The 12,637-nt window shown below is 34.2% G+C and overlaps 1 protein-coding gene across 3 annotated transcripts; it reads left to right on the forward strand.

Moving 5' to 3' along the window:
• The first annotated feature begins 8,749 nt into the window (after positions 1–8,749).
• On the forward strand, positions 8,750–12,068 carry LOC145107996 (PRA1 family protein F3-like). Of its 3 annotated transcripts, none has more exons than XM_079044972.1 (2): positions 8,750–9,443; positions 10,311–12,068. In XM_079044972.1, the coding sequence occupies exon 1, from the start codon at positions 8,895–8,897 to the stop codon at positions 9,438–9,440; it is 546 nt and encodes a 181-aa protein (XP_078901098.1). In that variant the 5' UTR covers positions 8,750–8,894; the 3' UTR covers positions 9,441–9,443; positions 10,311–12,068. The 3 variants fall into 3 exon arrangements, with proteins under 3 accessions (XP_078901098.1, XP_078901099.1, XP_078901097.1); XM_079044973.1 differs by having other exon boundaries at positions 10,339–12,068; XM_079044971.1 differs by lacking the exon at positions 10,311–12,068 and adding an exon at positions 9,912–10,119.
• The last annotated feature ends 569 nt before the right edge of the window (positions 12,069–12,637 follow it).

Here is a 12,637-nt window from a genome sequence, read left to right on the forward strand (position 1 = left end):
AAGAGTCACTATTTTTAATGTCATCATTAAATGATTTAATGTCTTCCATAACTTGTCCTCAAGTTATGGAACTTGAATTTTTTTTTTCATTAAACCTTAATTAAACTCATAAGTTATGAAAAATCCAAGAGTTTTGAAAGGTTTCAAAACTTGTCCTCAAGTTTTGGAATTTGTAAAGTTACCCCCCATGTATACTTTAATTCCAAACTAGACCTTAGAATTTTAAAAGTTTAAAATTCAACCCTTATACTATTATTATAATTTTAATTATATAGATATGTATAAGATAAAGTCGTCTTACCATTAGTAGGCCTCATTCACGAAGCCGGTCTATAAGTGGGGTATAAGGTTACTGCTTATAAAATGACAGTTTAATGGGTGTCCACTCTCACTCACCGCTTGCTTGACCGGTGGAGGGTCGTTAGCCGAACAGGTAGGACAAGGACTATAATTCTCCCTTCATTATAAGTATAATGATAAATACTAAGTAACTAAACACTTATAAATTCCCAATCTTAGTTACTTAGGAAAATGTGAACAAGGTGCTAATCCATGAAATTACACTTTGCACTTTGTTTAAGCTGTTAGTGGAGCGTGTGTGGTTAACCGACACACTAACCTGGACCTAACAAGGTAGGCAAAGGGTAACTTAATGTTTATCATAGTATCGTTGGAGCGTGTGTGGTTAACCGGCACATCGATTGAGGGGTAAATATTAAGGGTACCAAGTATATTTGCATGGTTACTTCACACCTTGTTTTGTGATCCTCGGCATCCCAGTCACAAAACCTGAAGGGCACACTCGAGATTGAAACATGCCATTGAAAAGTTCAATGAATCTCAAAAGAATCTAGGAGTTTCAAAACCAATTAAAACCTAATAATACATTTCGTTTATCTTGGTGGAAATTGGTGAATCATCATTCACCTACCTTCAAATATTTTATAGCTTGGATTACGGCATCCCTCTTCCAAGTTATAAAATAGTTTGTTGGGTCCTAGCCTCAATATATCATATTGGGTGTTATATTAAGGACTTAAATCAACTTTACGTGAATTTCTCCCATTGTTGATGTCTGGTTTAGACAACAATGATCTTCCCAAACCAAGCTTTCCTAATGAATATGACTTCCCGAGTTTGGCTCATGGAAGTCATACTTCTCTTCCTCCACCTCCTCCAATTATTCTCCCTAACCCACAAGTTCAAGGTCACTCAAGCCCTAATGGCAAGCAAGGTCTATGTGTGATCACATCTTAGAGATGAAGTCACATATTGACAAGCCGGGAGAGTTGGGTGTCAAAGTCTTGAGAAAGTTGGATGTTCAATCACTTTCTAAGTCACATAGTGAGTTCCTTTGGGACTACTATGAAACAGACTATGACATGAACCTTAATGATCATATCTATTTGCTTGGTGCTGCTGAATCAACAATGATTTGGAACGATAGTAAAGCAAATTTGATTAGAAGATCAACTTCCAAAAAAATTTATGGACAGTGACAATGGTGACACTGGAAATCCAGAAAAAGCATTCTCTTCCCAATGGAAATGGATTGGCCATAGTCAACCCGGTTGAGCAAATGGTAAAGAGAAAGGCTAAGTCTGAGATAGTCCCATTACCAAAGGGTCCATATGTTTATTTTGTCAAAGGAAGGGGTGTTGATATCAAAGCTGCCAAATTTACCTAAGGATGTTAAAGTCAATAAGTTTGACTCTACATCAGGTAGAGCCCATTATCTAACTCTGTTAAGTTCTATTCTGAGATCCTCATTACATGATGTGACTGGGTCACATGTTGATGTTTTAAGAATCAAGGAATAGAGAGAAATCTTAAAGGAAGTATATGTTGATTCTGATCGCGAAGGTGGATTTCGATCGCATCAGAATTTTGAGCAGTTGCTTAAGAAGTTATGATATATTGCTAAGGAATAGATAACAACAATTTTCCATGTGGATTGTAAGGATAAGTTTTTCCGCAAAGTTTTAAAATAAAAGAAAATTGTTTAATTTTATTTATTTGAAGTATCCTTACAATGACATTTGTGGAAAATTGTTGCTTATATGATTCCACTAACAGCAATGTTGGAAAATGGATTTGATTCTTTCATTTGTGGTAGTGTCTAAATTTACCAAATTAGGAAAGTTCCTCATCGCCCAAGTTTCAATTGGACCGAAACTTGGAATCATTCAAGTTGAATAGTATGATGAATGAGAACTTTCAAGCATTGGAAAATCAAGACTAATTACTTGTTCACATGGATGTGTGAGTCAAGTGAAGGACTAAAGGGATCGAGTACACATTCTTGTGCACTGGTCATGTCCACCACAAAGCTCGTTAAGACTATTTGATTTACTAAAGTTTAGTAAATATGGTTATACTTACAAGTTTAAGTATAATTCTGAAACATTGGAAAAGTCTCAATGTATGGCAGAACGAATGGGAAGAATCAAATTAGGCAGAAAGATAAAAGTTTCTCAAATCTGAAAAGATGGGAGAGTACTTTAGTATCATGTTTGTGATCATCTTAATGATTTAGAAATCATATCACAATTAGTCCTCTAAAGGTCATCTTAGTGCATTCTTATGACTAAGAAGAGGAGTCATGAATTGTTGAAATGGTTAGATCAGGAAGATGAGTCATACTTTGTTCCAAAACAATTCTTAGAGTCATACTCCAAGATTGTAACTTGAGTGACATATCTTAAAGAAAGGTTTAAAACACTTGTCAAATGTAAGAGTAAAAGTGTCCTACTCTTGTACATTTGAAATTGGTAGGGTTGCATGTACACCATAGGAGTGTTAGAATGCTCAAAACCCAACAGTAATCACATAGTTATTAACCCTGATGACTGTTTGTTAAGCATATTATTACGTGAACGAGTCGTTGTTTTCCGTGTGAGTTCTTATAACCATTCTGATGGACGATAAACACTACGACGTACTTCGGACGTCGTAAACTGTAATGACGTTTGTCACCCCAGGATGACTGTAGCTAATAGTCAGGGTGCGGGATTGTCAGTCCCTTATTGATCTATACACAAACTCACCCTCTCCCTCCAGGAGACTCTAGTTCCTAAGGAGTAGACTTCCCGGAAGTCGTGTCTCACAATTTAGTTCTCTCAACGAATTCACGAATAATACAATGAAAACCCTTTTTGTTAATAACATGTATCCTTGTAAAAATAGTACTTTTTTTCCATAGTTCATAAGTTCGTTTCCTTGTTAGAGAAATATGCTCGTAAAGTTTGTATCTTAACGTTTGCAAAATTGTTCGTAAGTCTAGTAGTAACAATGTTTGTCATGTTTAGTAGGTTCTACGTTCAAATGCGTGTTAACGATAAGAAAATATAATAAACCAAATTATATTTTTAGACACAAGATTACTTGTGTTCTACTTGTATTCCCCCCCTAAAAACATTAAAAAGCTTGGAAAAATTATGGGGGTATGAACTCACAGTTGTTTATGTGCACGTGCTTGACAGCAAGACTGGAAAGATGACCCTCGAGTTGGAGTGCACAGAGTTAACAATATCCTAATGATAATTAAACACATAATTGTATTTAAATTAGCTAGACCATTAATTAAGGTGTTAGAAAACACTTGCTTTTGGGTTAGGAATGCTACCGAGACTTGTTTGAAGGGGAAAAAGAAGGACTACAGCCAAGGTTCACGGCTGAAGACTGTTTGTGGCCGTGAACGGGTTTGCGGTCGTGAACGGTTTGTAGCCTTTGAAGATTTGAAGGCTATTCTTGGTGAAAAACTTGAAGATTCGATCTTGATGATATGAATGTTCTTGGGAGGTTATTGGGAGAGATTTGAGAGAGTTTTTGGGTGAAAAGATGAAAAATGAGGAATATATCCGGGAAAAATATATATATACCGGTTGGGTTTACGGTCGGAGGTGGGTTTACGGTCATAAACAAGTTTGCGGCCCCAGAGTTTGCGGCCGTAAATGCACTGTTGGACGCGACTAAGCTGATTTTTGAAGGAAAACTTGATTTTTCGCGTGATTTTGGTCCCGACACTTATCTAAAATTTATCTATATAATTTAGATGGTTTTCCAACCCTTACGAACTTAACAAAATAAATAAAATTTGAAATTTTATTTAACGAAATCGACTTTTGTTGACTGGAAAAGTATCGGTTTGTCATAGATCCAAACTTAGTTTTTCATCTGGCATCTTCTGGAGGTATAAAGCTCTAAACTTTGTGGCTCCTTAGTTTAGATCTAGATTTGGGTTAAGTTTTGGCATGTTTTGGTCCCATAGCTTTAAATATTGTGGGTATGAGCTACTTTAGAATCTTTGAGCATCATTTATAGCCATTTCTGAGATTGTTAAGTCATAAAGATCGGATCTTGAAGGTTATAGTCCAACCATGCATGAGTTATTGGTCCTTTAGTGAAGTTATGAACCTAGGGTTTGGTTTTGGGCCCTATTAAGGTATGCAAAAGCTTAAAGTTGCCAACTTTATCAGTTAAGACCTTCCCAAGAGTTAGATTTGTGAATTGGACATTCGGTATTTAAGCATTAAGAGCTTAATGATGAGTTTTGGGCACAAGGGAGTATGCCGGGCATACCTTCTTGGTACGCAGGGCGTAACGGATTCAGCCCGAGTTCTCCTTCTGTTAAAGCCCATTATGCAGGACGTAGTAGGGAGGTACGCATGGCGTAATCCCAGAAATCCTTGCAGGCCATTTTTGGGCCTTGGGTCATATTGGGTTTTGGGCCATAATTAGTTGGGTCAAGATTGGGAAGGGTAGAATGGTCTTTTACCCTTAGTAAGATAGAATATGATTTGAACCATTAATTTTGGGTCATTACCCTGGTTATTAATTAGGGTTAATTTTGATTATGTTTAGTGTGAAGAGTTGTGGTGTCAGCAGCTCGAGTGTGTGATTTGTTTATCATCAAATTGATGTGAGTCTCCTCACTGTACTTGTGGGTCGAAGGCACCAATATCGTCCCACTGAATTATGTTGTAGGATAGTAGTTGTCGTCTTGACACTTACTGATATGTCTGTATGTGCTTGCTGTCTTGGTGACCCTTGCTAGTATGACTATATGCTTAGCTGTACAGGTGAAATAGATCCGTGCCAATTGAAAGATACCGATGGAGTCGGAAGGGACTCAAAGAGTCCGAAGGGGATCGTAGAGTCGGAAGGGACTCAACAAGTTGGAAGGGACTCAGGGGTGAAATAGACATGTTACAATTTTAGACTGGTATGATATGTATGTGTGATGTGTATGGATGATATGTGGTATTTTAGGGAACTCACTAAACTTTGTGCTTACGATTTATGTTTAAATGTTTTTCAGGTACTTCCAGATCAAAAGGGAAGACCCCGACATGTCGCATCCACCAGTCTTTAGTATTTGTGATTTTGGGATTGTAGTCTGATAACTATTTTCCACAATGTTATACTTTTGATGATTTTGGTTGACTTAAAATAAAAAATTTTATATAGTATTTTTTTGGATGTTAGAGGTTGTGTCTTCAAAAGGCAGGGACACCCTAAGACCCAGGTGGCAGAGTGTTTTGGGTTGGGTCCAAACCCAGGTGGCAGAGTGTTTTGGGTTGGGTCCAAATGGGCCACATCAGCTCCCTGCAAAAAAACAAGGTGACCATAACACATGGTCTTATGATCTTACGTGTGGTAGTGTGTTGGTTGTTTTGTTTTCGGGTTCAATATTTGATTAAATAAGTTAAAAATCTCAATTCAAACCAACTTGCTTAATTAAATGGTCGAATCATGTAATCATCAATTACTGACATTGGTAAACGAACGATTCCCCTATTTTCAGTTGATTTTATTCAACGATTGATCGAATGAAAATATTAATAAATAATAAATTGTATGAACTTAGATCAAAATTCCCAACTAACCCTAACATGTATAAGAAACAGATTGAAATTAAGTTGACTTGTTCGTTTTTTAAGTTATTCATCAAAATGACCATAAATTTTAGACTCATATATCCAAAATAACGGCATAATGTCCATTTACCCAAAAACAATCATTATCCATGCAAACTAGTGATATCGTTGTTCTCAAATTTTAGCTTAATATTTCTCCTACATGAATTTTATTATTTTTGAAACTACTTTACACCCGTTTGGTACATAAGGTACTCATGAATGAGCTAGATAAGAACTCGCGAGCTGCATATAGTTTTGTATATATAGTAGACGTTGAGGACGAGCAATAATAATCACTACAATAAACACATATACTGTCAAAACCAAGGTTTTGAAAACCGGACCGAAGACCTAACCGACCGTCTTACTGGTTCGATGGTTCAACTGGTCGGACCAATCTCAAAAACCGGATGATATCATAATTACATTATTATTAATTTTAATTATATAAAAAATACAAAAAATAAAAAAAATAAAAAAAATATTTTTTAAAATTCCCGATTTTGACCTGTTTTACCGGTTCACATGAATACCGGTTTTTTAGCCTTTAAGAACCGGATGCGGGACCGGTTTCCGGTTGAACCGGTCGAACCGGCCGATTCGATCTGATTTTCAAAACATGGGCCAAAACTTTATTAAAAGATTTATGTTGAAGAATAAAATGCAGATAATAGAGATGAATATGATGATCTAACATCTATCATTGATTATATGCAAGTAAGTTGATAAATGATCTTTGATTTTTTTTTTCTGTTTTGCTGAATCACTAATAATCTTATGTGTTTTGTATTGTTCTAGTATTGTGAAGAGGAGACAAACAAGCATATTAAAGAACTCTATCTTGTCGCCAATCCATGGTCAACTCGCTACAAATTATGTTTGCTTCACGAGAAATAATACAAACAACTTACCGTGATTAATGTGTTTGTAGTCCTAGTGAATTAGCATGCACCATAGGCTTGCATCATCGATTGTAGAGGATTGTCGATGACTATGTGTTTGCCTCTTTAGATGAGATTACGTTAACACCGAAAACAATTGTGTAGAATAATCCATGCTTTCTTGATGTTTAGTATATAACTAGGCGATATTTCGCACGTTGCACAATTATAATTAAAATATTGATAAATATATGTTATTAAAATAAATATATTCTTGTTAGTAACTTTAAATTAATAATTCTTACACGAGTTTATTATAAAACATTCTAAGTATTTTAAATAAATGATAAACATTATCAAACATTGGTGTACGAAATTATTTTCGTAATGGATTTATGAGTATTAAATAATAGATCCCATATTATTTTATTTAAAATCGCATCATCTTAATAGTCGCTACCTATAAAAATAAAAATAAACTCAATTTAGATAGACATATTTATGTGATATTATTTCAATGAAATATATCTATAGGTTGTGTGTGAATTTGGAATTACGATGTAGGTTTTATATTTAACATTTTATTTATACCTTTACTATTTTTAATGAATTTTAAAACTATCTTTTTATACATGTTTTATATTTAATATTATATTTAAGCTTTTAATATTTTTAATTTATTTTAAACTATCTAGTTTGAGGAAAAGATTATTATTATAAAAAGTAAATTTTAATCGACTTTTTTTTTTGTTGATTTGACACTTTTATTTAGATCTTATATTTAAACTTTTTAACTATTTAGAAAAAAAAGGTTTTGAATATATTATAAAAATTATGTTTTGAATTTAACATCATATTTAGATTAACAAACTAACTATATTATAGTGAGAATAAAGAATTAATATTGAAATTACAATAATATTGGACTTAATGTATTAATTTAAAAAGAAGTTAAAAAGTTGAAATTTTCAAATGAAGGTTGTTGAAAAAAAAAATGTTTCTATTATAAGTATATATAAATATAGATATAGATATTTCAGTCACCTCCTATATATGTGAATTAAAAATCGTATAAAAACTTATTTTTTGTCTATAATATGAGTTTTTTTTTTTTTTTTTTTTTTTTTTTTTTTTTTTTTTTGTAGGGATCCTATATATTAACTATATTATAAAGTATATTGAACTTTTTTTTTGAAATTTAAGAGGTATATGTTTGATAATTTAATGTACAAATCAGTTATGCACAAACCCCTCATCTTTTCATTAACAAAAACTAATTATGGTAAAGAATAATCAACAAAAATATTTAAGGAGGAAATATCAATTAAATTTTGTTTCTTTTTTAATGTAGGCATGATGTTTATCCAAAGGTTGGACATGTAATTTTTCGAACATATTAGCTAGATATTTTGTGGCAATTACCATTTTCTAGAAAAAAAACATTCGTCGAAAAAGTAATAATTATCGCCGCCACTTTAGATGGGAGTAAGATTGAAAACATACTAGTCTCACTAAATCATTGAAAAAACTTATGACAAGAGGTTATTAATTAACAAGCTCCATAAAAGACTTAGTTTTAAAAAAGATCATCTATTAGTTTTTTTAAATTTCATTTTCAAAATTTATGAGCTTTTTGGATCATAAAAACGGTTGCAAAACTAGTCGACTTAAGAAAAAAATAAGCACTTTTACAAAAAGGAGTCGATTAACTTAGTTTTAAAAAGGCTCATCTATTAGTTTTTTAAAATTTCATTTTCAAATGTTGTGAGCTTTTTGGATGATAAAAACGTTTGCAAAACTAGTCGACTTAAAAAAAATAAGCACTTTTACAAAAGGAGTCGATTAATATAGAATCGTTAAGAATTAACAAATTAAAGAAAACATTTTATAGGGACCAAATTCGTAAAAAAAAAAAAAGATTATAAAGGAACCGGTTTGTAATTTAGTCCTTAATAAGATACCATCAGTTGTCGCAATTCGGCAAATAGTTATCCAGCATACACGACAGCTTGAACTCCCCAATTACTCGTCTACTACAATAAAATCCACGCCCTTGCCCTTCCCGGAAACCTTCTTCAGATCACCGGCGACAATGACGACGTACGGCACGATTCCGACGTCATCAGGCGGAGGTTCAAATCTCGAATACCTCTCTCGAGCTAAAGCACGCATAAAATCTGGATTAGGCACGCGGCGTTCCTGGAAAGAGATGTTCAATTTCCGTTCGGTTGACCTTCCTCACGGCGTCTCCGATGCGTTTTCACGAATCAAAACAAACATAGGTTACTTCCGTATGAACTATGCGATACTCGTGCTGGTGATTTTGTTCCTTAGCCTGTTATGGCATCCGGTTTCGTTGATTGTATTCGTGGTGATGATGGCTGCCTGGTTGTTCCTTTACTTCCTCCGTGACGAGCCTCTGGTGATTTTCCACCGTACAATTGACGACGGCGTGGTCCTTGTGGTGTTATCGGTTGCGACGATAGGTTTGCTGTTGTTGACCGGCGCAACGATGAATATACTTTCATCGATTCTTATCGGATTGGCTGTTGTGGTGATTCACGCTGTTTTCAGGAACACTAATGATTTGTCCTTAGACGACGAGGCAGGTGGCTATTTGGCATCTTCTTCGTCTTAGAAGGTAGATTCGAAATAGTTTGCGTATAATCTGCAACTCTTTGTTTGTTTGTTTGATTGATTTTGTTACTGATTCGTCTTCTTGGCTTCTGTTACTTGTTAATTTTGGCACGAATCTTGTGTACCTATTTGGCTATTTGTGTCAATTTGTGTGAATTTGAGTGAATTTGTGTGCAAACTTCAATTCGTTACACTGAAATTAAGTTCTCCATTTCTGCTCAAGCCTTACCTTCCTGTATTAGGTTGAGTCTACACTCTGCATTGCACATTTTATCATGTAATAAGTGCTACTCAGATTAGGAATCAGGATATGCGGTTTTTCTTCATAGCTACTTAATTTGAAGGTTAAGAAAGACATGAAGCATCCTTCGATAGAATTGAATTACATGCTAGGAAATTAGTGAAATCATCTATTCTTGTTGATTTATTACTTGTTTTGTTGTAGTTAATTGTGTATCAAACCCATCTACAGGCTTTTCTGTTTTGTTTTTATCTGCTGACTTCTGGTGCCTACCAATGATTTCTTTGTCCACCAACTCCAACTGCTATTCATTACTATGCAATCCATATTGTTCCTACTCTTGACAACTCATTTTTGTTTTACTAGTCTTTTAATGGCTCATGAACACTACTGCAAAATTGTATTGCAATTCGTTTAAAAGATATGGTTGGTATTATGTGTATTTGTATAGTGGTTTGTTGTCCACTTTTGTAAGTTTTTTTTAATATAATAATGTTTTATGATTTAAAATGTATTTAACTATAAAAAAGTTGCTAGGTTTTATATTGTGATTTCAACTTTGAGGAAAATTGCACTACTTTTATTAGAATTTAGGGGCTGTGTTTGTAAATAAAGCTTGATATATGATAGGTATGATATATCATCCCAAGTGTTGCAGTTAATACGGAGCTATTGAATGGAAGCTGATGGCAACAAGTCAAATGCAAAAGTGAGTTACTCGCCACATGAACAATTGAACATGATGGTCGTCATCAGGAAAATAACTACTCAAGTGATGGTTGGACCCGACAATTTTGATTTATTTATATGAAAAGGTGATAACTGCTCGATTGGACAAAAACATCCTTGTCTAGATTCCTTTAGAGAATCACAAAAATTGCCAAAAATTAGGATAAGCTTTTAACTTATGGCCACATTTGCTGAAATTCCTTCAAAATGATCATCTATTTTCACGATATGCAACAATTTTATCCTATACAAAACCTTAACCCTAATTCTATTCACCAACTTCTCGCCTCTTCCATAATAATAATAATGTTGAAGCAAACTATGGATCCAAAAACTGGAATAATCAGATATTTCATCTTTGGATTCATCAAACACAGTCAAGAAGCAAGAGTTCAAAGAGATTAACGAAGACTATCTTCTTTCCAAGTCTTATGTTGCACTGATTTGATTTCGTCAGAGTATAGTTGGGACATCCTAACTTCGTGTAATGTAGTGTTTTCTAAAGTCTTTAGAGAGTTGGATCAAAGAATTTCTGAAAGAAAAGAATCCCCAAGAGTTCAATCGGCTTATAGACTTTCATATTCACCACTCTAAAAGGAAAAACAAAATCGTTAAAAAAACGAAGCTTTAAACATGCCGACTTCTATCTATGCAACATACAGAAGAATAGGAAAGAAGTCACTCATGCGGACTTCAAAGACATGAACCCCGAAGACTTGAATGTAATTGCCAGAAAGTTCAATGTCAAAGCTGAAAAATACTCCCAACTTCAAAGTTCAAACTACCATATATTCCACTCTTATAGTTTTTGGAATCATTGCTTTTTGACTTCACTTTCATTGATGGTGAACTTTGCCAAGTGTGTGATCGATGATATTATAAGATCGAAGTATGCCACTCCTCGTTGAAAGAGTTAATGATTGAAAGAATCACTTGGTAGTTTGGAGTTAGGAAATTTTGGAGATCACTTATAAAGTTTCTTAGAAGATGCTGAGAAGGTCTTCGCTAAGGTCACTTGGGGGAGAATGTTGGAACAAGTTTTCAAGTGACCCCATAACTTATTTTGTGATTGGTGAAGTATGCATGACTGGAGAAGAGATGGTGTCTTGGCGTGTTAGCAAAGGTTGGAGAAATGGAGAGTGAAACAAAGTTGGAGAGAATCATCCTCGAAGACATGTAGACAGAACTTTGGTGTGTCTAACACATCAGTTGTACTTTAATGAATTATTTATCATGTACAATCTTTTATAATATATTGTCAGGGTGAAGTTATGTGTATTGTCCACCAAACCTAAGGCTAGAAGGTATGTTGTGAACATCTCATTTACGGGTGAAAATGATTCCACATCATCATCATACATTTTCGCAACACATTTACTACTTTTGGGGGTGGTGTTCACTAGTGAACAACTAGTGAACAAGAGAGATAAAGAGAGAACCAGAAGAGAGATACAGATAAATGTTTTTGATTGGATGTGAGAACCCGTGACTAGCTTTAATCCTCACCACCACTACACCCATTGGGGGCGGTGTTTACTAGCGAACATCTCCTGCACGTAGGATTCACATAGAATTCCTATGCGTGAAAATACATCCATACCTCATGGCCTAAGCATGCCTTCACTTTGTATGACAAGTTATGTTTGTACTATAAAATGGTTACTAGGGGATATGAAATAAGTATGTATTAATTATCAGTGAAATATACGTCATATCGTTTAGCCGAACTTGTGTTGTTCTCATTTGATTATTCCTTTGCTTGCAAGCTGTAATCATAGTTCTTAATTCTGCATTGTTCTTTAAATATTGTTGTGATCATATTATGTTACTTATCATTCAACACTTAATATTATTGTTTGAGCTTAAACGATCCTTAACTGTTTTTTTCTAAACTCAACAGAGAGAGTTCTTTGATTCTTACGTTTTCGTTAGGGGTACTTGAAGCCGTTGTTGTATTGTATGTTTTGATTGAGAGAGATTTCAAAATGCATTTTGGTATGGAAATTAGGAAATTTCTAAAAAAACGCTTAAAGATGGTGTTTGTTTTTTGGAAAAACTATTTTTAGCACTTATATTTGAAAGTGGGAAGACATTTACATCTACATCTACACGTCCTCACATAATGTTTCTTTTTTAGAAGGCCACATATCAAAACATATGTGTTGCATTATCTCTAAAAAGATATGGACCAAAATCTACGAAAGCAAATACATTTTTTCGACAAACAT

This window comes from Lactuca virosa, chromosome 4, assembly GCF_052849685.1.
Source record: "Lactuca virosa cultivar CGN04683 chromosome 4, Lactuca_virosa_CGN04683_v6, whole genome shotgun sequence".
In the NCBI taxonomy this organism is placed as follows: Eukaryota; Viridiplantae; Streptophyta; class Magnoliopsida; order Asterales; family Asteraceae; genus Lactuca; species Lactuca virosa.

Bases quoted from the DNA above. Each gene is read 5' to 3' on its own strand.
- LOC145107996 (XM_079044972.1), top strand. From the start codon at position 8,895: ATGACGACGTACGGCACGATTCCGACGTCATCAGGCGGAGGTTCAAAT.